We start from the raw sequence: 25973 nt of genomic DNA, 5'->3' as shown, positions 1-25973 counted from the left end.
TATGTTGTGAGATTTGGGGTTAACATAAATCTGATGTACCTATAATTTCATGCAATTTGAAGTTAGCAGTTCGCATCAAGGATCATGTGTAATGGATTAAGATAATATTTGAAAATATACTATATGTCTGCAAAAAAGTCTTACTTAGAACTTGCTGGCCAGGAACTTGAGCTGAAAAAGTAACTCAGAAATGTTTAGTACAGCAGAAGCCGTGTATTTCTCACATACATCATTTATGTAACTATTACAGCCATTTTCGTACATCTGGTCCAAGCCAGATCATTTGTAGTACCATATACCTTCATATACAGTGCAGACTCCAGAGCTCTTCAAAATAATCACATGCTGGAAAAACTTGTGATGACAAAGGAACAAAAACCATCCTTGCAGCTAAATAAAATCTGACCTCAGAATGGCATTGCTGCTTCCTTTTACAAGCAAACAGCCCCATCTAGTGGTTATAATTTAATATACTCTGGACACTGAAAACCAAAATTTCATGTCTATGCTCACTTCTCAATATATAGAAAGCATATACCTCTCACAAATCTGTTTTGCCATTTTAAATGAATAATCAAAGTAACTGTTTACATATTCTAAAAATTCTTAGATGATAAACACTGACTTTTCCAAAACTTGATGCAAAATATTAAGAACGTCCATGCTCCTCCAAACTCTACCATACTATCTAGACATAATTCAAAATCTAAGGAACCAAAACATTTCAGTAAGATTGGCTTTCCTTCTTGAAAAAGAATCATTCTTATTCTAAAGGACAGGCAGGTAACCGCATCTCACTGTCTTAAGAGGGCAGAGAGGTAGGAGGGAGTGGGTTGGGTGGGAGAGGGAGCACCTTCATAGAAGCAGGGGGTGGGACAGTGGGTTTCTAGAGGGGAAACCAGGAAATGGGATAACATTTAAAATGTAAATAAAAAATGCAATTTAAAAAATGTAGTGTGTTGCTTCAAACTTGCATTAGAAAAACAGACTCGAGTATCACTAACTTCTATATCAACGTTTAACAAGTATTTAGAAACTACGTTTCTATCCATTATGCAATACCATTAAGCAATTTCAGAAATAAAGCTGAGTTTTACTCTTAGCGGAACAACCATTACTGAAAATGTGGGGTTTATGTTTTAACAGTTCAAAAACTAAATGGAAATTATCTTTTTATTTTTCGAGTACAAAAGTAAGTTCAACTAACTTTAAATGGTTTTACATCAAATATGTCAAAACCTGAAAAGTAAGACTCTCTCCTAGTCCTTTTCAAATAGAAACAAGCAGGATGCTTAAGGAAGCCCAGGACAGGGTGCGACCCAGAGCCCAGTACCTTCGGAGTGCTGTGTCGCCCTGAGCCTCATCACTGATGAGCTCCGACTCGTTCTGGGCGATGCGCAGGGCCAACTCCCTGTCCCTGCACTCCTGCGCCAGGACCGCCTGCTGCTGGGACTCCTCTTCCCGCTGTCTTGCCAGCTGTGCCTCCACCTCAGCCTGCAGCACAGAAAGTCATCAACTCTTTTGATAACTTTTAGTTGGAAGTCTATTTTATTGGATATTATTATAGCTACTCCAGCTTGTTTCTTGAGATCATTTGCTTGGAAAACTTTTTTCCAGCCTTTTATACTGACGCAGTGTAATGTCTGTCTTTGTCACTGAGGTGTGTTTCTTGTGTGCAGCAAAATGATGAATCCTGCTCGTGTATCCAGTCTGTTAGCCTATGTCTTTTTATTGGGGAATTGAGTCCATTGATGTGAGAGATAGTAAAGACCAGTAAGAAAGAGCCTCGCATTCATTGGCACAGGGGAAATTTCCTGAACAGAACTTCAATGGCTCAGGCTCTAAGATCAAGGATTGATAAATGGGAACTCATGAAATTGAACAGCTTCTGTAACTCAAGACACTGAAAATAGGAAAAATCAGCAACCTACAGATTGGGAAAAAAATCTTCACTAACTCTACATCCAACAAAGGGCTAATGTCCAAAATATACAAAGAGCTCAAGAAGTTAAGACTCTAGAGAACCAAATAACATTACTAAAAAATGGAGTATAGAGCTAAAGAGAGAAGTCACAACAGAAGAATATCAAATGGCTGAGAAGCACTTAAAGAATTTCTCTTAGTCATCAGGGAAATACAAATCAAAATGGCCCTGAGATTCCACCTTACACCAATCAAAATGGCTAAAATCAAAAACTCAGGTGACAGCACATGCTGGTGAGGATGTGGAGAAAGAGGAACACTCCTACATTGCTGGTGGGATTGCAAACTGGTACAATCACTCTATAAATCAATCTGCCAGTTCCACAAAAAATTGGAAATAGTTCTGCCTGAAGACCCAGCTGTACCACTCCTGGGCATATACCCAAGAGATGCCCCACCATGCCACAGGGGCACATGTTCCATTATGTTTATAGCAGTCTTTTCATAATAGCCAGACACTGGAAGTAACCCAGATGTCCCTCAACCAAAGAATAAATACAGAAAATGTCGTTCATTCACACAATAGATTACTGTTCCGCTATTTAAAATAAGGGCATCATGAATTTTGAAGACAAATGGATGGCCCTAGAAAATATTCCCAGTGAGGCAATCCAGACCCAAAAGGACATGCATGGTGTGTTCTCACTGATAACTGGATATTAGCCAAAAAGTACAGAAAGCCTAGGATACAACCCACAGACCATAAGAAGTGTAACAAGCAGAAAGGTCCAAGTGAGGAAGCTTCAATCCCACTTAGAAGGGGGAGAAAATAATCATGGGAGGCAGAGGGAGGGAGGGAGGGAAGGGTTGGAGGAAAGGGGAACAGAATCAGGTATTGGAGGGGAGGGAAGACAAGAGAGACGCCCAGAGCGCCAGGAGAATGAATGGAAATATGCAGCTTCTTTGGGTGGAGGGACCATCTAGAAATTCCCCGAGACCTGGGATGAGCGACTCCCAATGAAACTAGATGAAATGCCCAACAGTGGAGAGAGGGAACTCAGAGTCCACCCCCAGTAGATAGTCAGGGCCTCAAGTGGAGAAATGGGGTTGCCAACCTACACTTAAAATTTCTGACCCAGAATTGTTCCTGTCTAAAAGAACTTCAGGGGCAAAAATGGAGAAGAGACTGAAGGAAAGGCAGTCCAATGACCAGCCCAACTTGAGATCCACCTCATAGGGGGTTGGGGGACATCAAGGCACTGTTCCTGATGCTATGATATGCTTGCAGACAGGAGCCTAGCATGGCTTCCCTAGCACCAGTCTCATCTCACACTCCTTTAGCCCCTGGGGTAAATCAATGATATCTAAGCTGGCAAACCAGGGTTTTGACTCACTGCTTTCATTGCTTAGAGGACCCTATCTGAGAGAAATGCAGCCCAACAAACACACACCTGGATGCGCTTTTCATCATCTTCCCGCTTCTTCCTTTCCTCCTCTTCTTGTTTTCTCTTCACTTCCATCTCAAGTTTCCTAAGAAAAGGGGAGAGAACTCGTCAGAGTTTTAACATACTATGAAATCTTTCTGAAGATAGATAAGCCATAAATAAACAAGCATCGGAGAACAGAAGCAGGATGAACCTATGTTAACCTCAGACCACACACATTATCAGTTTGGTTCAAATAACATAAAGGTTAACTCCCCTAAACAATAAAGCAAACACAATCATCTTCTGAAGTTAACTTGGTAATGATGAGGTCACAGTCCAAGGAAATGACGTTGGTGTACAAAAAGGCAATCTGCATAGCTGTGTTTACAGACACACTTATACACAATAACTAGGATATAAAGTCAGCCTAGGAGCACAGCCATGGATGAAGAATGAAATCCTGCTGTCTGCAGCAAAACGGATAGAAGTTGAGTGTGGATTGATGTCTATATGCAGATGAGGGCAGGCACCAGATAAGGCAAGCCCTGTGACTGGACAGTGAAACAGTAAGGCGGGCACAGAGTTTTGGAGAGAGGAGAAAAGGAGGAAAGAAGAACCAAGATGGAGGAGGAGAAGGACAACCTAGATTCGTGTGGTCTTAAATGGCCACAGGTAGCTATGAAAATCCTAAGGGATGAATTATTACAGGACAATTTGTCTTATCTAGGTGAGCAGTTTGTATCATTATCAATTGGTTGTGAGTTTATTGTGCGGACATTTTGTGGAGTGAGAATTTACTGATATAAATCTGATTGATAAATTACAAGCTTCTAGAATTTAGATTTTACTAGGATACCAGAAACTGTGACTATAACCACAGAGAGAGGATGCTGGGAATGCAAGCAGAGTTCACAGCGGAGAAAAGAGGGCAGCTGCTGCTGAGCCCAGAGAGACAGCATGGGATGGAAATTGGAAACTTGGTGAGTCCGGTTGAGACTTTTGCTGACTGAGATGAATGTACCCCACAGATGCCATGTGGCCCTACAGTGCCTGCAATAGCATGGGTTGGTGAAATTTTTTGTTTTTATTTGCTATAACAGTTGAGGGCATTGTGTTAAGTGAAATAAGCCAGACTCAGAAGAAACACAAGAACTATGTGTTCTCTCTCATGAGAAACTTGAGGAAAAGAGAGAAGTCAACCTGAAAACAGAACAGTGATTCCAGGGACCCTGAAGAGTGCTTGCCAGGTGAAAAGATAGGGAGAAGAGAACAATGGATGGGAACCTCAAATGCAGTATACATGTATACTAGCATCAAATGACTTCAGGAATATGCACAATTAATATGTTTTAGAGCAACGGGGAATTTTCTAGGCAGGTGGCTGATGCTTGTAAACATAGCACGGAGAAGCAGTGGAAAGAGGACTGCCACAGAGTGGAAGGCAGCAGGCTTCAGATTATGTGTATGTGTGTGTGTGTGTCTTTGTGTGCATGTGCATGTGCGTGTGTGTGTGTGTGTGTGTATGTATGTATGCATGTGTGCTTATATATGCTTATATATGTATTTTGCATGCTTGTATATTGCCACGCCCAACCTCGACCAGCAAGGAAGACACGACCACAGGAGATCTTCTTCAAGCAGTTTTACTCAGGAACCTTAATACAATCTTCTGACCTCTATCTCTCCTGACTCTCTCCCCCCCGGGAATACCCTGCACCACACTTAAATAGCTAGCACTGGCCAATCCTAGCAAGCCACGTGGGTCATGTAGATAGGCTGTCACTATGCGGAAGCTAGCAGGCCAGGCAGACATAGCCAAATAAGGACTTGTTTAGTGCAAGGAGCGCTCACCGTTGGGAGGGTGGAAGGCGGAAACCAGCGCCATCTTTGAGGCGCAGCACGGCGCAGCTCTCTACAGTATATGTATGCATGCATGTATGCTTATGTATGTATGCATATGTGTGTGTGCGTATATGTATGTATTCATGCATATATGCTTATGTATCAAAACCTAGATCAGGGCTACAAGGCCGTCTCTAAACACCAAAGAATAGAATAAAGCAAGACTGAATGAATCGAGTTTGTATGCTCAGTTTAAAAGTTTCAGACTTCAGGGCCAGGGACTAAGCCACTACCCATAGACTATACATGGCTAGACTATAGATGGCTAGGAGGGTAAAGGCACTTACCACCAGGCCTGATACTCTCAGTCCCATAAACCCACACAGCAGGAGAGAACTAACTCCCACAAGGTGCTATCTGACTTCTACATAACACCATGGCAAAGAAGTAACACACATACACACACAGAGAGAGAGAGAGAGAGAGAGAGAGAGAGAGAGAGAGAGAGAGAGAGAGAGAGAAATGTAATAAAAAATTTCAGACTTTCAATTTTTACAGTTTTTAGATTTTCAGATTAAGAACATTCAACCTCCCCACATGTGGCCCATACATATACAGCTACCAATTAGATAAGATGGATGAAGCAAAGAAGTGCAGGCCGACAGGAACCAGATGTAGATCTCTCCTGAAAGACACAGCCAGAATACAGCAAATACATAGGCGAATGCCAGCATCAAACCACTGAACTGAGAACGGGACCCCCGTTGAAGGAATCAAAGAAAGGACTGGAAGAACTTGAAGGGGCTTGAGACCCCATATGAACAACAATGCCAAGCAACCAGAGCTTCCAGGGACTAAGCCACTACCTAAAGACTATACATGGACTGACCCTGGACTCTGATCTCATAGGTAGCAATGAATAGCCTAGTCAGATCACCAGTGGAAGGGGAAGCCCTGGGTCCTGCTAAGACTGAACCCCCAGTGAACGTGATTGTTGCGGGGAGGGCAGCAATGGGGGGAGGATGGGGAAGGGAACACCCATAAAGAAGCGGAGGGGGAGGAGTAAGGGGGATGTTGGCCTGGAAACCGGGAAAGGAATAACATTGAAATGTAAATAAGAAATACTCAAGTTAATAAAGAAAAAACGGAAAAAAAAAAAAAAAAAGAACATTCAACCTATACTGAACCACTCCACATAACTATAGAAAACGAGCATTTAATTTTTTTTAACCTTAGGTTGATTGGTACCAGGCATGCTGATGTGTATGTTTAACCCTCACTCAGAAGATAGTAGCAAGAGGATGAGAGTTCCAGGCCAACCTGGGCTATACTCTGAAACCCTGCCACAAAAAAATTAAGAATGATTGAAGGAAGGAAGGAAGGAAGGAAGGAAGGAAGGAAGGAAGGAAGGAAGGAAGGAAGGCAGGCAGGCAGGGAGGAAGCAATCAAGCAAGCATAACTGTCTTATTAAAGTAGCAATACAGTTTTAGAGCATCCATCATCCTTCGTGCTGTAAGCTTCTAGTGAGAACAATGCAAATGCCTTACATCCGCCTCTCCTCCTCCTCCTTCCGCCGACGTTGTTCGTCTTCTTCGCGTCTCTTCCTTTCCTTTTCCATCTCCTCTTGGATGCGCCTCAGCCTCTCCGCCTCCTCCTCCTGCTGCTTCTTTTTCTGCAGCGCACTGAGGAGATCCTCCGAGCTTTTAACGAGTGCATCATACTCTTTCTGTATCTGCTCCCTCGTCATCATGGTGGACTTAAGAAGACAAATCACAAACATTACCTAGTTACCTCCTGTCACGGGACACACTTAACAGTGCCAGGCTGCCTGTACTCTGTCAGACAGCTACAACGAGAGACTCAGAACTTTGTGGGGCTTAATATTAAAAAAAAAAAAAAAACCCTAAGATACAGAGAAACAACTAACAAACTGACCAACAAATTCATATTCACATCTTTTTTGAAACAGATATTCACGTAGCCCAGGGTAACCTTGACCTAGCTATGGAGGTGAGGACCCTCACAGACACCAGGATTATAGGACTACACTGCCATGTCCCACTACTCTATCTAATTCAGCCAAAATTCGCTTTCTTTCTTTATAGCGTTCAATAGTGCCTAAGGAGCAATTGGGAAATTACATCTAAGCTTATTGGATGGTTTTCCCAGGGTAATTCTGATTGATGGTGGCAACCTCACAAACACATCTCACCCTTGAGCTGTAAAGCCAGCTGAATCCACCTTGGGATTTTCATCCTTTTCTTGTTTTTCTCTTTCTACCTCTAATATTTACCCCATCCACAGGAACTACAAAAATGCTAACTCACGTACATTGACTTTTGAATGCCACCTGAGAAAACTCTGGGAAGCTATAACACACAACTGAGGACATTGAAAAAAGTAAAACTATGATAACAAACAAGTATTATAGAAAATGTCTTATTTTCAGTCACATTAATAATCAAGCAATTGAAAATGAAAACCAAAATAGACCCATTTTCCTTTAAAAATGAAAATAACTGCGACTTTAAAAATAGCTAAATAGGGGTTGGGGATTTAGCTCAGTGGTAGAGCGCTTGCCTAGGAAGCGCAAGGCCCTGGGTTCGGTCCCCAACTCCAAAAAAAAAAGAACCAAAAAAAAAAAATAGCTAAATAATTAGCAAGGGTAATGTATTAATCACAATAAATCAAGTAACATAACAGCAGAGATACGACATGAGGTGCATGATTACGACAGAGAACTAGGCAAAGCACACGCACACAGAGTGGGACCATCGAGGAAATGCAGCAAATGTTGCTGAGTGCTTAGTGTGGCCCTATCAAGGAGTTTGGGGTGATTTCCTTTCCGTTTTCACAATGACACATGACTTTTATAACTTAGCAGTTTCATTTCTGGGGTCTAAGGATGTAGTTCAGCAGAAAGGCATTCGCTGGGCATACTCAGTACACTGCATGCAATCCCCAGAACCACCAGAAAGAAAAATAACCATAGTTCACCTGCATTAACCCTCTCTGAATCATGACTGCAAAAGCTTACCAACATTCAGTATTTTACTTACTTTCTGGAGGGTAATATTTTGCCCAAGGACAGATAAAAGTCACATTTTTATTTATCTGTTTACTATGATTTTTTTCAAATATTCAGAAAAGATTAATGTGAATATCCACTTGGTAATGTTTTATATTTTGAATAAGGATATTTTCCTATACAATTTCAACCTAGATTAACAAAAAACCACAAATTATATAAAAAGTTCTAGTAAGCTAGATTCAAATTACCCACCTTAATTTTGGCCATCAGAGCATCGATAGAAATTTCAAGATCTTTGATCTGTCTGTTCACCTCCGGCTTTCCATCTTTCAGCGCACTCACGACTTCATTGAACTTATCGAGTCGCTTCTTCAGTGTGCCCACCTTAACCAGGCCGTCGATGCTGCAACAGTAGGACTCCATCAGACACTTACCTCACAAGCCAATGTCCTAGCCAAGATTCTCATCGACAGAAAGCAAACACTGTGCCTGGACAGGGCAGGCTGCTTCTGACTTCGGTATAGGTTACTATTCTGTTCAGGTCTCTCATTAAGTATAATAAGAAACAAATACACAAGTAAGAATAGCATTGACGACTGCCAATAAGATGGACGCCAGCTACATTTGCAATGAAAAACAGGATTCAAATTATAAAACTCAAATGATCCCACGTCTCCTTGAAAAGGTATGGTGTTGATACCTATTCAAGCTTCCAAAGCTTAAAAAGTAACTTGATAATACAAAGTTTAAATAAGTTGGAAAATGCAATATATAGTGAAACGATACCTATATAAAACATGATGACTTTATAAGCAATCTTGATTTTATGATCAGGCTATTAAATATCTTCACAGGCAGCATCTAACTCGGTATCACTGAGAAACGCAAATTATAAAGTAAGGAGAACAGCAGGTCTCTCTCAGCCATTCACTCAAACCTTTTAGACTTGATATCTTTGCCAGCCACTCAGTTTGGCAGAACACCAAGCTAAGAAATGGAGGCGCTGGTTCTGAATACACAGCACAAACGGGCCATTTGCGAAGAACACTGGACGCATCCACTCTTCACCGTGACGTCACTGCCAGCTTCTACTGTAGTGCTGTATGGATATTTAGACACTTCCTCTTACCGTGGTTTGTGTCTCCTTTTGCAAAGCCACATCCGGATGGTCTTCTGCATTTTAATGCATGCTTCAGCTCGGTATTTTATTTTGTTTTTCACTATGTATAAGGGTAAAATAATATGACAGAAAAAGTGGTTTAAATAGGGCATTAATTAAAAGCCATTCATTTCCATAAAGCAATTCTCATAAGATCGTGATGAATATGTTATTCCAGCTATCAGAATTGGGAAATCTAACATTTAACTTCTTAAAAGTAAAAATGATTGATGTGGCTATCTTTGCATTTCAGATGTATTCTGCAATATGCAACACTGCTCTTACCAAGCCGTCCTGGCCCCATTTCTACTAAATGTTCCAGTGGCCCTCAACCTTCCAATGCTGCCACCCTTTACTACAGCTTCTCATGTTGTGGTGACCCCAGGCCGTATAATTATTTTTGTTGCTACCTCATAACTGTAATTTTGCTAGTCCTGAATTGCAATGTAAATATCTGTGTTTTCTGATACTCTTAGGCAACCCCTGTGAAAGGGTCATTCCACCCCCCAGGTTGAGACCCATTATATTAAATGTTATGTCTTTTTAAAAAATTAGCCTGCCAAATGAATTTATGAAACACAGTTTACTTCCTTCTGTAAATTCACAGTGAATATTATGGGAGCCGTCTCTAAGAGTCCTACAGTAAAGGGATTTTTCAACTTCAGGTAGCCTAGAATTTCCTGGTATGATTGGACCTTAGTTGCTGTTTTATTGTTTTGTTTTTTCAGAGCTTCCCAATTAACATTCTGCAGAGAAACTGTTTGGTAAATGAGCATGGTGTGTTGTTCCAACACAGTCTACAAGTGGGAGGTGTGGCACAAATAGAATATTAACATATACTTTCCTCTAACATGCACTATATATATAAAGTCAAAAGCACCAACCCATGAAAAGCTGTGGAGAGCTTTTGGGGCAGCTTCTAGAATCTTAGCAGGAATTTGACATTGGGCCAGGACATGGAAGTAAACTCAGGCAGGAATCTGAGTTTGGGCTAGGACAGGGAAGTGGGCTCAAGATGGGTACAGCAGAGGAATGTGTTCTTTGTATCTTGGTGGGTCCTTTAAGACTCTGAATATAGTAATCATGGGACCTTCTATGCTTTGTTCCTTCCCTACCCTCTCTATGCTTGCTTTGTTCCTTAACTACTTTATGACTTAGCACTGACCCTATTCTTTGCATGTACCTAGAATGATATAAAAGCAGACAGGAAAAAAAAAACATGCCTGCTTTAGCCTAGGAACGAGCTGGGATCATGCTACACTGTTGTCTAATTGTCTTTTTCTTTTTAATTCTCACTCCCTCTCTGAAAAACTCATTGATTGACTAGACTGGCTTGGTCAAAAACCACTTATATTTTACTTGGAAAATGATGCGGGATGAGGCTCTCTTGTCTTTTTTCTTTATCATAGTATTTTTATAAATATGCACTATTGTCTAACAAAAGATCTCAATAATAATGTGCCTAGTTCCTTTGTGCCAGACCCGGTTTACTCTTCTGTTAGTAAACATTTATCTTCTGAATCCTCCCTCATGCACAAAGCTATTTCAGGTGGTCCGAATGAGCTGATTTCCACACAGCTCCCAACCATTAAGCTTTCACCACAGACCTTCAAGTTATCCAAAATATTGCACTCACTCATGTTCTAGACCAGATATAATCAGCTGCTACAATGTGGCAGAAATACATTCAAACTCAGCTCACTCCAGTGTACTGGAGCCCAGAGTCCACGAGGGGAGGAGCAGGAGAGGCTGCAAAGACAAGCTGAAGCCCCACCACGGTCTAGAAAGACAGTCTGAGAGTTCAAACTCTCCAGCCATTGAAGGAAAACTAGGAAAGCCTCTGCTTTAGAAAATATAAGCAGGGCGGGAAGCTGGCAAATGACTTTGGAAACTAATAAAGTTATAATGTAAGTGACAAAAGAGGCCCCACTAAGGTACTGCCGATGAGAATAAAGGATTATACTATCAGAAGGTGAAATCCACATCATCCCATAACTACTGAGACTTGAAAAGAGAGACAAAATCCAACCAGGTGCAGCTTGCTTAGCAAGCGGAAGGCCCAGAGTTCAATACACAGCACTTCAAATTAGATAGATTGGGGGTGAGAGGAGTCAGAGACAGGAACAGACATAGAGACAGAACAGATCATCTAAGGTAGATACCATTTTGGCAGAGAGAGAATTGTTTCAGTTAAAATCTGAGAAAATGGTGAGGTGCGGGGCATCAAGGAGAGAATGAGGGTTGGGGGAAGGAAGAGAATAAATTCTGTTTTCTTAGGACATGGTGAAATTAATAACCCTAGAACATATCTCAGATAGTGAATGTCATGAGATCTTCAGAAAATAAAATAAGTCTATAAATGCTGGGTTAGGTATTGAGGGAACATTCCATCAGATACAACAGGAACCAAAGGTACCCAGTAGCACCCAGACAGTCCCATGATATCCCTCAAACCTTCTCACTTCCAAAATAACAAATCTTGGTGTGAAATAAAGCATAGTTTGGTGAGAAGGTTTTGTTGTTGTTGTTGTTGTTGTTACTGAGACAAAGCCTTGATTCAAGGAAGGCCTTGAACTTTTTCTTCTTTATTTTTCTTTAATCTGCATGTATGTATGTATGTATGTATGTATGTATGTATGTATGTATGTATGTATTTTGCCTGCCTGAGCAACTGATACATACAATGCCTGCAGAAGCCAGAAGAGAGAACTGAATTCCCTAGACCTGAGTTACACACGGGTGTGAGTTGCTGTGTGGGTGCTGGGAATCAAACCCAGGTCCTCTGAAAAAATAACCCATGTTGTTCACCACTGAGCCATCTCTACAACCCCAAGACATTGAACTCTTGATTCTTCTACCCCAGCACTAAGATTAAAGAATGAGCTACTATGCCAGAGGGAAATACTTACGTTTGATGACTGACAGCGAACACCACTGAACTTTCTTCCAGCGACTACAGACTAGCCACAAATTGACTCTCTTCACCAACTCTGCTAAGTGATCAGGATCAGACTTCATAATCTGATCAAATTCTGCAAACTAAGAGTAAGATAACTCAGCATTAAAGGGTTAATGTGCTCAAATAGAGAGGAAATAACTACATGGATTTCAAATTCCAAATATAACTTCCTGAAAAGGATTAAAATTCAACTCCAAGGATATCTTAGCAGGGTATACAGAACACATTTGGCCACATGTCATGGCCCTTTCCTTCTGCCTTTCCTTCATCAATTTATTGGAAGGTGGGAAGGAATACTTATTTATCCCTAAGTAGCAGCAAAAATAGGTATAAGAAAAACTCTTAAATGACTGATTATGGAAAATTTGGCAGAAATATTTGAGGGAAAATGTTAAATGGGGCCAACACGTCTGAACCAGTTCATCCACATTCTCAGACATCCACATTGCTCAACAAGTAAAGGTCATCAAAAGCAGGGGAGCCACCAAAAGTCCTGTCTCTCCCAACTCTAATTTTAGACAAAAAAATAGGAAATTACTGCTAGGAGACAGACCACGCAAATACAATATTTTTTCTATTTACCACAAAATTCCAGAATTATTTCCATTCTTCACCAAATATCACATTGCAATGTTAAAGGTGTCATATGCCAATTAACAAAACAAGTGTTTAATCATAAAAACCGTAAGAGTAGCATAACAAGACTACGAATCTCTGAATCTGCTTGCTTTAAGCTTTCAACAACCTTCTGCATCTTTCTGGAGGTAAATAATCCAGGTTCTTTCTCTATCCATTAATTAGTTACTATAGCTCTGACACAAGAGAGATGTTGAATTTATGATAAATAACACAGAGTAATGTGAAGCCAGCCATGAACACCTATATTTTTTTTCTCTTCATTTTTCACAGGAAATGGTACAAGTTCTGTGACAAAGACACCACAGACTAGCAATAAAATTGCATATTTTCATCCTGTGCTAAAAAATGTGAAATTAGATTTATTATAACTACTTTGTTCTTGAGACACTAGAGAGAGTTGACCAGTGGAATTAGTGAGCTGCAATAACAACTATCTTTACAATTGTAACTATGTGATCAGTAAGTCAGTGTCTCAAGTGTTAGGAACATGGACGTGGTATTCTTTTTTTTTTTTTTTAGTTCTTTTTTTCGGAGCTGGGGACCAAACCCAGGGCCTTGCGCTTCCTAGACAAGCGCTGGACATGGTATTCTTAACACTTGTGAACAGCCCTAGGTGTTTGTGTACTGAATACAGTTAGCTCTGACATGCTCTGCAGTCAGTGAGTATCACAACTGCAGTACTATGTCAGCTTAAAAAACAACCTAACACATGCAGTATTTACACATTCCCTTACTGTGAAACTTGTCAATAGTCAGTACAAATCCAATCGAGTTTCATATGCTTTATGTATCTACCATACTCCAGTGAAACTTTCTCACAAGGAAAACTCCAACATGTTATGAAACTCACCAAGCGAGCTGGCACCTGCTTACAGCATTGAGGAGTCTGGGCCAACTCAGATGGAGAATTCTGTGACAGCTTGGGTCACATGCTGAGCTATCTAACTGGCACGTTATTAAAATATTATAGAAATAGTTTCAACTTATTTAAAATGTTAGAAAGTTTTGGTTAGTCCTTATTTAAGAAAAAAAATTAACAATCCTCTGATTCCAATACTGAGTAAAACTATAATTTAAACTCATACGAAACAACCCCGAACAGGAAACGTGTGTGAACAGAAACATAATCTCATGCTGTTTCATATAATGCTGTAGTGATATAAATCGCCAATAACTAAGGAAATACATATGAAGCCCAACTGTCATATATATTTACCTTGCCAGGTCTGAAAAATACTTTTGTCAGCCCAAACTTGTAGTCAACTTCATTTAATCCCAAAGCTTTAAAAAGAGCCTGAAAAACAAGTTTTAAAAGTTGAGTTTCAACTCAAATTAACAGAAAAGATTTGTTGGTGAGAAATTTCTATTGAAGCGGCATTTATACCTTACAAAATAGCCGTGGATCCAATCGTGCGAGTTTTTCTGGCATGTACTTCTTGTACATGTTATAGAGTTCATGAAATGAGGCTCTTGAAGGGAAACCCCCTTGCATGAGGTCCAGCACAGACACCATACCTAGAGTCATAAGCACAAATAATTTCCAGTCACAGTATGTAAATTCAGGGTGACATGTGAGTAACCCATCAATCTTACAAGCTAAAGTTTATGAAAAGAGCTTATAGTGAGAGTGTATCAGAGTGAGGGCGACCCAGGGAATCACACCTCCAGGCAGTGTGTCCAGCTTGTTTAGCATGTAAAGCAGACACAGGGAAAGCCAATGAAGTCAGCACCACTGAGCATTTCCCAGCGGCAGCCCATTCAGAAGGCTCCAGTGTGACGTGTATCTTTCTAAATTCCACAAAAGTCATAAAGCAAATCCTGCCTTTGACCACTTTAAGTCCTGAGGTTAATTTTAGAATACAACTTCTGAAAAAGTCTCCATTTCTACATTTTCCCAAGAACTAATAAGAAGCAAAAGAGAATTTATTATTTAAATATTATGTGCAACTTACACATACACACACACACCACATAGACACACATACTACACCACACACACACACACACACAGATATCCACACCACACATACCACACACACCACATATATACATCACACACACACACACACACACACACACACACTGCTGCTCCCAAGTAGTGCACTAGCCTTGCATGCCCAAGGCCCTAGGTTCTAACCCCAGCTTCAAAGACTTCTTTTACTAAGTTCTCAAAGAATACTAATCATTGGTTGAAAAGCTGAGACTGCAGGATAGATGCAAACTATTAATTTAACTCTAATAAACAGTCAATCTGAGCCTCAAGTCAGCATGAACTTTTCTGGTCAGCTTTAACAGGCAGGCAGCACAAGTTACAAAAGAGGAAGGCCTGCCTCTCTCATCCTCCCTTACTTTGTCCTGATACTCACAAGATAGTCATTTTAGTAGAAAGTACCTGTCTGGGTTAGTCACCTTGACACAAACTGAAGTCATCTGGGAAGGAAGAACACCAGTTGAGAAAAATGTCTCTATTGGCCCGAAGGCAAATCTATGGGGCATCTTCTTGATTAATGATTGATCTGGGAGGGCCCAGCCCATAGTATTTGGTGCTGCCCCTGGATAAGTGGTCTTGGGGTCCCGGGTTGTGTAAGGCTTGTTTGCAAGTCAGTAAACAGTGTGCTCCTCCAGTCCGTGCTTCAGTTCCTGCCTCCAAGTTCCCACCGTGAGTTCCAGCCCTGACTCCACTCCATCCTCAGTGATGGACTGTGACCCAGGAGTCGTAAGGTGAAGTGAACCCTTTCCTTCTTCAAGTTGCTTTTGGTCATGGTCTTAACCACAGCAACAGAAAGCAAACTTGGCTGGAATCTTAAAATGATTGTCTTTAAAGCAGAAAAAAAATAAATCCTAAATGGAAAGGTCATATAGGATCTGCGTCTTAAATATCACAGAGAGAAAAGGCCCAACAGCTTCCGCACTCAGACTTGGTGTTGACACATAGGAGCACACAGGTCAACAGGCAATGGGAAGAATATTCAATATAAACACTGTGCTGGGAGGGCATGACCCAGTGGGAGGGCACACTCCTCATGCTCAGGGGACACTGGTGTCAATTTCTAACACCACAAGACCAAAATCCAAGCAAAAGCTGCTGTGATGGTCATCACTCACAGTAATAACTACATTACCATGAGAGCTTATTCAGCTAAAAAAGCAACCGATTTTTAACTATAAAGATGCAGCTATTAAGTCACTATTAAAGAGATCAGAAGTGTTAAAATATGAAAATATGAGTAGCATATGTGGAAAACAAAAACAATAATAATAATAATAATAATAATAATAATAATAATATATATCCTTACTTTATTCCTTATGCCAAAATGAATTCCAGTTGGTCAAATTAAAATTTATAAAAGAGAATATAATTTTTAATGCATGAATTCTTAAGTTTAAAATAATCTTAGGAAACCAACCCTGTGTACAGATTGAATACCAGTCTGTCTGACTGGAAACAAAGAGTCAAACTCAGTGTGCTCTGTGAGAGGGTATGGATGGCAGGGCAACAGTTCTGGATGGCAATGTGAAAAGATTTACCTTCTGTATCATTTCTAAATTACAGTTTCCCACTTATGGACAAAGACACGTGGAAAATAACCAGATATACACTAAGTCACTGCCTACAACAGAAAAAACAATAACAGAAATAACTTAAAAACCTACTCATTAAATTGTATTATACCTATGTAATACATTGATTAGAGAGCTGGAATTTACCTCTCCAGCACATATATACATACATATACATACATACATACATACATACATACACACACACATATATATGTGTGTGTATATATATATATATATCTCACATAATGTATACTGATTAAAGCAAGACATAGAGACCATTGCTGTTTTCCTTGCAGTATCAAGGACTGAACTCCTTGCACATGCTTAAACAAGTATTTTACCACTGGACTAAGCTATAGCCCTGGATTGTAGCTATACAGTTCAGGCTGGCTTTGAACTCATGAATGACCAGAAAAAGCTTTAGCTCTCAGGCCTGCTCATAGGAAAAAAAAAGGTAAGGTTTGATTGGCATTGTCACAATTTTTGACAATGAAATGGTGTCACCTGTTAAACTACAATTTAGCTGGCTGTGCTAACATACACTCTGCATGAAGGAGGAATCCTGTGACACACAGGTAAGACCATAGTCTGCTGATGTAAACACACACTACTGCAGCTGTGCATGCTTGGCAAATAGGTGCTAGATGCTCATTGCAGACATCAGTACGTCATGCTAAACCAGTCCTAAAAGGGAAAAGTCACGTTCAAAGTCACACAACAACTTAAAGACGCATATAGCATAACTACTGTGCTTTTCAGAATATATCTCTGTTATTAAGTAACACTTGACTAAGAACATGCTAGAAATTGGATTCCTCTGTAATATACATGCAAAAGATTTTCAAATAAATGTAGTTAACTAAGCAAGAGAGTCCCTCATTCTATGCAGAAATACCTCAAGCATGCATTATATGACTTTCCAGTATTTGTTCTAAATTATTCAAAAATAAATGTTTGTATCTGATAGACTGCATTCTATTCAGTGATGAATTAGTCTAATATACACTAGAGAAAGCAGGAGCTTTTGAGGGAACCAAAAGGCATTTCCTGGAGGGAAACTAAATAATTACATTAGCAGGCACCTCTTTAGTACAGCAGGCAACACATTAGTGTCATACTTTATATACATATACATAAAATCTGTAACTGTGGCTGTGAAATCAAAGTGTCACACCTCAGTGCCATGGACAGAGCCCGAGTCAGAGCCAGGATCAAGGCTGGCTTTCACAGGAAGCTGTTCCTAGCTGACATGGGAAAGATGTCCCAACAAGAAGCAGAGAGGACACAGACCCTGCAGTGGGAGGGAATGTGGAGCAGTGAGTGCAAGGCTGTGTGGCTGTAGCACAGACAGAAGCACGCAAAGGCAGGACTAGGAACACATGGGGACTAGGAACACAGAGGGACAGACAGCAGCAGGATGCTGCTCTTCTTCCTGATGCTCAGCAGGGACCATCAGAGCGCTGCATACGGTAAGAAGACATGGTCGGAGCTCAACTGTGAAGGGATAATGCTACACCTGCCTACAATGTACTGAGCAGGTGCCGGGAGGGCATAACAGTGAGTCGGGAGGAAAGCCAGTGAGAGAAGGCTCAGCTTAGAGAAGCAACACCACTCACCGTGTAGGAGGTCACAAGGGTAGGAAAGAGACAGAATATGTGCTGCACTATCTACCACAGCAGCCATTAGCCACAGGCTCTTAGCCGCACTAGGCACACATAGCTGTTTTATATTTTAATGTTAAATAAAATTCAAAATCAGAATTTTACAGAAGTCCCACAGGCCACATTTCAAATACTCAAGAGTTCATAGCAGCGATCTCCTCATTACCACACTGGGTAAAGCCAGGGGTTAGAGAAGTAATGGAAGGCAGGAGATAGAAGACTCGAGCAAAGTGGCAACAGGAAAGGAACTGAGGAGAAGAGTGGAGGACGAGAGGATCTGGAAAGCATGTGGGTGACAGCCGAGAGTCTAGTGTGTCAGCGCAAACCAAGGCTCTCCATCCAGGCCCGTGGGCACTGGCCCAGGTCTTAATCAGCACTGCTGACTCATGAGAGGCAGGAAGGCTCCACACCAGGGACAGGCCGGAGGGGATGCAGACAGGAGAGTGCCTGTCAGCATCCTGGTGGAGCTCCAAGGCTTTGGTAAGAGAAGAAGCCATCTGCTGGCAGAGGCTCAGAGCTCTGAAGAGTGCAAAGGAGCCCGGGGGATGGGGTCTGACTGGCTCTGCAGAGAAACAGGAATGCTGAGCAGGGAAACCTGGCAAAAGAGATTTGAGAGCCTTGAAAGGTCAGGGGCCATGAATTTAAATGGTGCCAACCTAGCTGGCCTACCAACCCTGTGCAGAGAAGGAGAAAATGCTGGATTAAATTCTTAACAGCTAAAGTTTAGTAAGAAGAGTTAGAAGATCTAGATGTCAGGGTCTGAAGTTTGCCCCATCTGGGGAGGGCTCTTTACTACAAAATCACATACAGGGCTTTGGAGAGAGTTCACTTAAAGAGACCTCAGTCTCACTGTAAATTGGCCTCTGAGAGGACCAGAATAGGGTGTCAGGGAAAGGACATCAGGGTTTGAAAGGCAGCAGGGCCTGAGCTGGACAAACCTGAGGGCAGAAAGAGCAAGGCCGCGGCTATGGCTGCGCTGATGTATGAGCACAGTGTCAATGCCTGGGGTTCTGTGACTGAAAGCAGCCGGCTGCGTTCATAACCAAACTCATGAAAGAGCCAAGGGCTTCACCCTGCTTTAAGTTTTTCCCCCACAAATAGTGTAGGAAAAGCAAGGGGACCAAGCCCATCCTAGCCCAGTTGCATGGGAAATGAGGACTACTGTGGACTGCAGCTGGAGAAGCAGCCTGTGTAGAGATTCAGGTTTGGCAGGAACATGTTCTTAACAGAGTGCACTTCCGTGATGGTACCTGACAGAGACTACAATCAGTGTTATCCATGTCATCTGCCTCCTGGGCTTTGTTTAGAATTAAGGGAAACATAAGAATCCTGTTGAAGTTGAAGAAGGCAACGGTGAGAGTTTGTCTAGAAACACTGTGAGAGGCCGTGAAAGTGTGGAGATACCTGAACACTGGAGTTGAGACAGAATCTGAGCGCCTTCGAAGTGGTGACTTGTCATCTTTAAGTTGGGTTTGATGCAGCGGATGAAGCTGGCTCCCTGGGGAATGAGAAATACTTTTTAAGATGGTACATAAAGCACCTTTATGTTTCTGTATCTAGGAATACCACCAACTTTCACAGCACGTTAATGTTGTTAGTAAATGACACAAAATAATTATAGAGGAGCTTAAAATTTTTATTGTCATGCTTCTATGATTTGACCCTTGAAATTAATGTCTGTATTATGAATAAATATCAGCAAGATGACACTTTAGTATTGAATGTCAGAAATCATAGAAAGAAAAGTCTTTCATTGCAAACTATTTCATCACATTTCAACAAAGCGCTCTGCAGATTTAACTCTATCTTCTCAAAAAGAGTTTGGGCTTTTGTTTTCCAGAGCTAGGCCTTACACACACAGGCAAACATTCTACCACTGAGCTCAAAAATAACACTATTTAAAGTTTAGGCCAAAATGTAAACAAACAAAACACACACATAAATCAGTATTTTCATTCGACTTTAAAAATAAGCAGGTCCCAAATTGCATCACTATGCATTTTTAAAGTTTTGCTTGTTTAGCAATATTTTTAAAAACTTAAAGGCTTCCATGTAGTGATCATATTTTGCTGAACAAAGCATAGAGACTACAGTTTGTACCACAATGAAACTGCTATCGATGCTCTGAAGATAAAGCAGCGGGCATCCAGGCTGCTTCCCTTCAGAGTGGCCACCTTACTACTCTGAATAGGTATTTTAGTACTGATGCTCACCACAGACACTTGGATAACATGTTTCTACAAATCACAAGTCACCTCATCGTTTTAGACCAGCGCAGTCTTTGGGAAATGAAAATCAAACAACCTCCTCCTCAAACTTGAAGTTTACAGAGGCCTGGTTCCTGAGGAAGGGTGCTGGGTGAATGTGACCAAATACATTGTATACATGTATGGAATTCTCAAAGAAAACAATATCATTTTCTACAAGATGCTCTTAAGAGCCAAATATTTCAGAGACTCAGAACATTCATGGTTTTCTGGATGGCTCCAGAAGATGGCTTCATCAGTAAGCAAAACAGTATCAGCATGGGCTGCTGAAAATGGCTGGTACTTCAAAAGGAGGAGGGTCAAGTTGAACTCTGTGGTTTGTATAAAAACTAAGCCTTTCCTTGGAATCACAATTTTTCTATAACTCACATATTCACTGTGGTTTACATTTTGCTTTTTAAATATAGGCTGTCACTATGCAAGGCCAGGCTAGCCCCAAACTCATGATCCTCCTACCCCAAACTCTCAAGTGCTGGGGTTGCCAGGTGTGCATCACCTTACTCAGGGATTAGGAGTTCTTTCTACATGGGGTTTGTTTTCCAGTCAAAACCCTAGAGTACATAGGGTTGGGATTTAGCTCAGTGGTAGAGCGCTTGCCTAGGGAAGCGCAAGGCCCTGGGTTCGGGTCCCCCCCGGGAAAAAAAAAAGAACCAAAAAAAAAAAAAAAAAAAAAACCCTAGAGTACAGTGAGTCACTCCTGTAATCCCCAGAACACTGGGATGAAGACAGGATGACTGCAAGCTCAGGGACACCCTGAGCTCCATAGCAAGATTGAGGCCAGCCTGAGCTATATGAGGAGGCCCTGTCCAAAAACATTAAAAAAAAAAAAAATCAAGGGCCAAATGTATAGCTTAGTGGTAGAGTAACTGCATAGCTTCTACAAGATCCTAGGTTCAATGCCAACCCCACCAAAAAACAACTAGAAAAAAATACCAGAGTGAATCAATAAAATGCAGTTAAAAGATGAACTTGTAATAAGCTTGGCATTTATAAAAGACAGAAAAATACTAAGTTCACTTTTGTCTGCAGCAGAGCACTGTCGTGTCTGAAGAATGTTACTATAGTAATTACATGTTTTGGTATTAACATTAAAATATAATGTTTGCTTTTTTCATAATCACGGATTATTTTCATTTCTGTGAAATCTTCATTAACAGCAAACACTTCCAAATAATTTCATTTGACAACATACTTGACCTTTCTTTAAAGAAGGAAAAAACTAATAATAACATTTTTACCATCTTAAAAGCTGCCTGTTAGGTCAATGCTAGCAGCAAACCACCAGACTAAGAACAGGACCCCCCTTGGGGGGAATTAGAGGAAGTACTGAATGAGTTGAAGGAGCTTGCAACCCCATAAGAACAACAATGCCAACCAACCAGAGCTTCCAGGGACTAAACCACTACCGAAAGACTAACATGGACTGACCCAGGGCTCCAACTGCATATGTAGCAGAAAATAGCCTTGTTGGGGCACCAGTGGAAGGGGAAGCCCTTGGTCCTGCCAAGGTTGGATCCCCAGTACAAGGGAATATGGGGAGCAGTAAGGGGGATGTATAGGGGGAAATAACCATATGGGGGAGGGGAAGGGGAGAAAATGGGGGCTTATGGACAGGAAACAGGGAAGGGGAATAACATTTGAAACGTAAGTAAAGAAATAGATCTAATAAAAAAAATTTTTAATTTTTTAAAAATTTTTTTATTAAAAAAATTTTTTACAAACAGCTGCCTGTTGTATGGTTGGGTATCTGTATGCATGGTTGAGGGATGGCGAGTTGCATTGGGACTGAAATCCTGAACCTCATGCTTACCCAGTAAACAGCTAGCACTGAGAATAATTCTAGTCCTCTAAACACTGGCTTCTCTTTGAAAGAGAACGTGGTTTAGAATATACCTCCCAATTATTCCAGGGTTATCAAGTTTATTTGGATAACCACTAATAATAGTTTCAAAAGATCATTTTTAAAAACTGTTTCCTTTCTCTCTTTTGGCATTTAGAGATGTTTTTTATTAATTTTAGGCCTTTCTGTCATTAAAGCACGTCAGCTCCTGGCAGCACCCCATTCCATTTCAGAGAAGATAATGAGCATCAAGAAGCTACACCTAGAGTTGGCCTCAATGTGGCAAGCTGCCACTGGGCAGAGAGTTGCCCCTGTTTCAACTACAGACAAATGCTGTTCAGAAAGGACAAACAGACTCAGGGAAGTCTACTGCCAAGCTCTGCCAAGGCAGGGTAAGCAAGTCTTTCATAATTCCTGCTTCACAAAAGGTCTGTCAGGTATACTGGGCCAGAAGTGTACTCACAGTACTTCGAAGTTTATCCAGAAGCAAATTTAATTGTGTCTAGGAAAGAAAGAAAATATTATTATTTCAGAAAGTCAAAATATATAGTGGAGACAAATTAATATTAAGTTTTCAATATTAGACTAAAGTAACATGCACAAACAATCATAAGCAACATATTATAACAACCTCCCTGCACACAAACTCTGAAACAGGCAGCATCATGCAAAATGGCTAATGAAATGTCAAGGACAATAACTTACATGGTTAACAGAGACTTGTATAATTAAGGCTGAAAACTATGACACATTAACAAATGGGATGAATAAGGCAACTGTGCAAGCGATGAGTGAGAGTCTGTGAAGGTACTGGGGATGCACAGTGTGAAAGCCGCAGTGCAGTGTCTGAGTGTGTGACACAAGGCACCATCGCATCGCATGCTAGGAAGCCTGAGATGTTTAAAATGAGCTCCATTCTACAACAGGATGGGTCCATGCACCACGGCCAAACAACTGTCCTAATCTAGCCTCAGAAATTCCCTTCCCTATTTTAAAATGTTATACATTTCAAGTGCGTTTAAAACTCAAACCATTTTCATTCAAAATTTTTCACAATGAATAGTTATCATGCTTTCCTAGTTTTGGAACACTGATTATAATTTGCCCTAGTTCGGTGTACTTAAACCATGTTTGTTTTGCTATTCTACAAAGTAATTTTATGCTGAAATGCTTATTATGCTACTTGGGAAATACAAATTAAAATGCTAATTCTTAAATTAGCATAGTGTGTTGAGCATAACTGTAATTAATAGTAATGTGTAGACTTTGCTGAATGCTTTTCTGTGAGTGAGGCACTTCTCAAAGAAAGCTTTTCCTGAGTATTGTTATATTTAATCCAAATGAAGAACACAATACAATGAACCTAATTAAGAATAGATTATTGGTCTTATTATACAGGTATTAAGATCTAGGGAGAGAAACAATATGTCTGAGAGCATGGGGCCAACAATGACAATGCCCAGACATCCAAGTTCCTTCTCTTACTACAAAGCTACTTGATATCAGAATAAAGTGAATATGTCATGGGACTGAAGAATATAGTCCCATGCACAAAGCTAGTTGACAGAAGCCAACATCAGTCTGTACCTCCAACAACTGAAAAGCAAGTCAAGAACCTCTTTAGAAAGAAAGCAAATGGTTATAAATCCACTCGATTTTAATCCATAGACAAATGTGCTATTTTGCTTCCTCCCAAGATGGGGGATAAAGTCAGAACAGTGGAAGCAAAAAGAAAACAGCAACAGCTGAGAAAACAGAAAGGAATATTCATTAGCACAAAGCCAAAACCCAGACAAAGGAAGTACTCTTGGCAAATCAGGCTTTGTTTGCGTAATTTATTTAACTGTTTTTAGATTTGACGTTAATCATGTGCTCATGAGTGCATGTCACCAGTGTGACTGCCCTCAGAGGCCAGAGACTCTCTAGTTTCAGGGGCATGATGTGAGTGCTTGGAATAGAACTTGTGTCTCCTGCGAGAGCAGTACACGCTCGACCTCTAAGCCATCACTCTTGCCCCATTTATATTTTATTTTTTAAGACACAAATATTTGTGTTTGTAATAGGATAAAATTTCCACTAAAAAATTAGGTTTTCTAAAACAATACTAGTAAAATTACATTTTAATAGCCTTAAATTTTTTCATAAGGTGGAAAACGCCTGGAAAAGAGTCTACTTTCTGTGTGTCTTACACAGTTCAGATTTAATTTAATGAGCTACTGAAGTATGTTTAAAGAGTCATATTAAGACTCCATTTGGGTTGGGGATTTAGCTCAGTGGTAGAGCGCTTGCCTAGGAAGCGCAAGGCCCTGGGTTCGATCCCCAGCTCCGGAAAAAAAGAACCAAAAACAAAGACTCCATTTAATCCCAGCGCTTAGGAGGAAAAGGCAAGTGGATTTCTGGGAGTTCATGGCCAGCCCAATCTATACTGTAAGTTTCAGATCAGCAGGGGTTACATAATGAGACCCTGTTTCAAAATAAAAACAAAAAAGGCTTCATTTTAAAGCTAATCAGAGAAAAATACATGTAGAATATATTGTTCGTATCACTCACAATTTTCAGCAGTCAGTGCAAATGTAGAAACAGTTCCTTAGGTGAACAATTACAATGCATTTAAAGCCTCCAAATAAAAGGCTGCTTATACTACCTCTCATCTTAAGTACATTCTTACTAGCACTCACACTATATTCATATGAGATATGACTATATGAATGTGGTTTTGTTTTCTGAGGAACATCTGATGGTCATGCTACCTAGGCTGGCCCTGAATGCCTAGGCTCAAATGAGCCTCCTTCACTGATCTCCTGAGTCACCTGGGCCCACAGGAGCCATCATACCACATCTTGCCAACATGCTATTTCAAACCAACCTATTTTCAAGTGTTTAATCTGGAATGGAAAAATACTAAATAAAAAATATTGCTCACTGAAGATATTAATGACTCATAATCAATACATCTTTGAACAAATTCAGCTACCTAAAATATGTTTTATGATTTCTTTTATATTTATATTTTTAAAAACCTTAAAAAGAGACTTAGCATTTAGAAATATAAGTATCAAGTTTGGTATTTAGGATTCATGTCAATTCTTTCTGCTTTCTTTTTGTCTTGTTTGGTTGTTGGCCTTGAGACAGGGTCTCACATAGCTCTGGCTGACCTTGATCTGGGTACCAGAGACTGGCCTTGAAATCTAAATCCACCTCCTAGCTCTTCATCCCTGCGGCTGAGCTTACAGGCCTGTGTCACCAGGCCCAGCTCAGGACCCATTTCAACTAGAAAGGGATTTGAGACGGTTTCTGCTACTAGTAAGCACCACAGATCTCTTTACACCAGTGGTTCTCACCCTGTGGGTTGTGACCCCCCCCTTAGGGAAAAATGTATCGGATATCCTGCCTATCTGATATTTATATTACAATTCATAACAATATCAAAATTACAGTTACAAAGTAGCAATGGAAATAATTTTACGAGTGGGATCACCACAATGTGAGGAACTATATTAAAGGATCGTAACATTAGGAAGAATGAAAAACACTGTTCTACATAAATTTAAATTTTCTTCCTAATTACATCATTTTAAATATTTAAAGTATACATTTCAAAAGGCAAAGGGCAGTTGTATGGGAAAATAATGCTTTCTGGAAATTTAGAGAGAATTTA

The 25973-nt window shown here is 40.5% G+C and overlaps 1 protein-coding gene across 1 annotated transcript in view; it reads right to left on the bottom strand.

The window, feature by feature from the left end:
• The window catches only part of Myo6 (myosin VI), a 142189-nt gene that overhangs the window by 18091 nt on the left and 98125 nt on the right, over positions 1-25973 (bottom strand). Inside the window, exons 19-30 of the mRNA XM_032909265.1 lie at positions 22779-22817; positions 19613-19706; positions 14365-14495; positions 14197-14274; positions 12292-12421; positions 9353-9443; positions 8476-8626; positions 6740-6948; positions 3375-3453; positions 1334-1494; positions 319-327; positions 145-165 (exon numbers count right to left, since the gene is read on the bottom strand). Coding sequence (XP_032765156.1) covers positions 145-165; positions 319-327; positions 1334-1494; positions 3375-3453; positions 6740-6948; positions 8476-8626; positions 9353-9443; positions 12292-12421; positions 14197-14274; positions 14365-14495; positions 19613-19706; positions 22779-22817 — 1193 coding nt within the window. The remainder of the gene's footprint in view (positions 1-144; positions 166-318; positions 328-1333; positions 1495-3374; positions 3454-6739; positions 6949-8475; positions 8627-9352; positions 9444-12291; positions 12422-14196; positions 14275-14364; positions 14496-19612; positions 19707-22778; positions 22818-25973) is intronic.

The sequence above is a fragment of the Rattus rattus genome, chromosome 8, assembly GCF_011064425.1.
Source record: "Rattus rattus isolate New Zealand chromosome 8, Rrattus_CSIRO_v1, whole genome shotgun sequence".
Lineage (NCBI taxonomy): Eukaryota > Metazoa > Chordata > Mammalia > Rodentia > Muridae > Rattus > Rattus rattus.
Note: the sequence above shows the minus strand (reverse complement) of the source record. Positions and strands in the feature narration are given on the sequence as shown.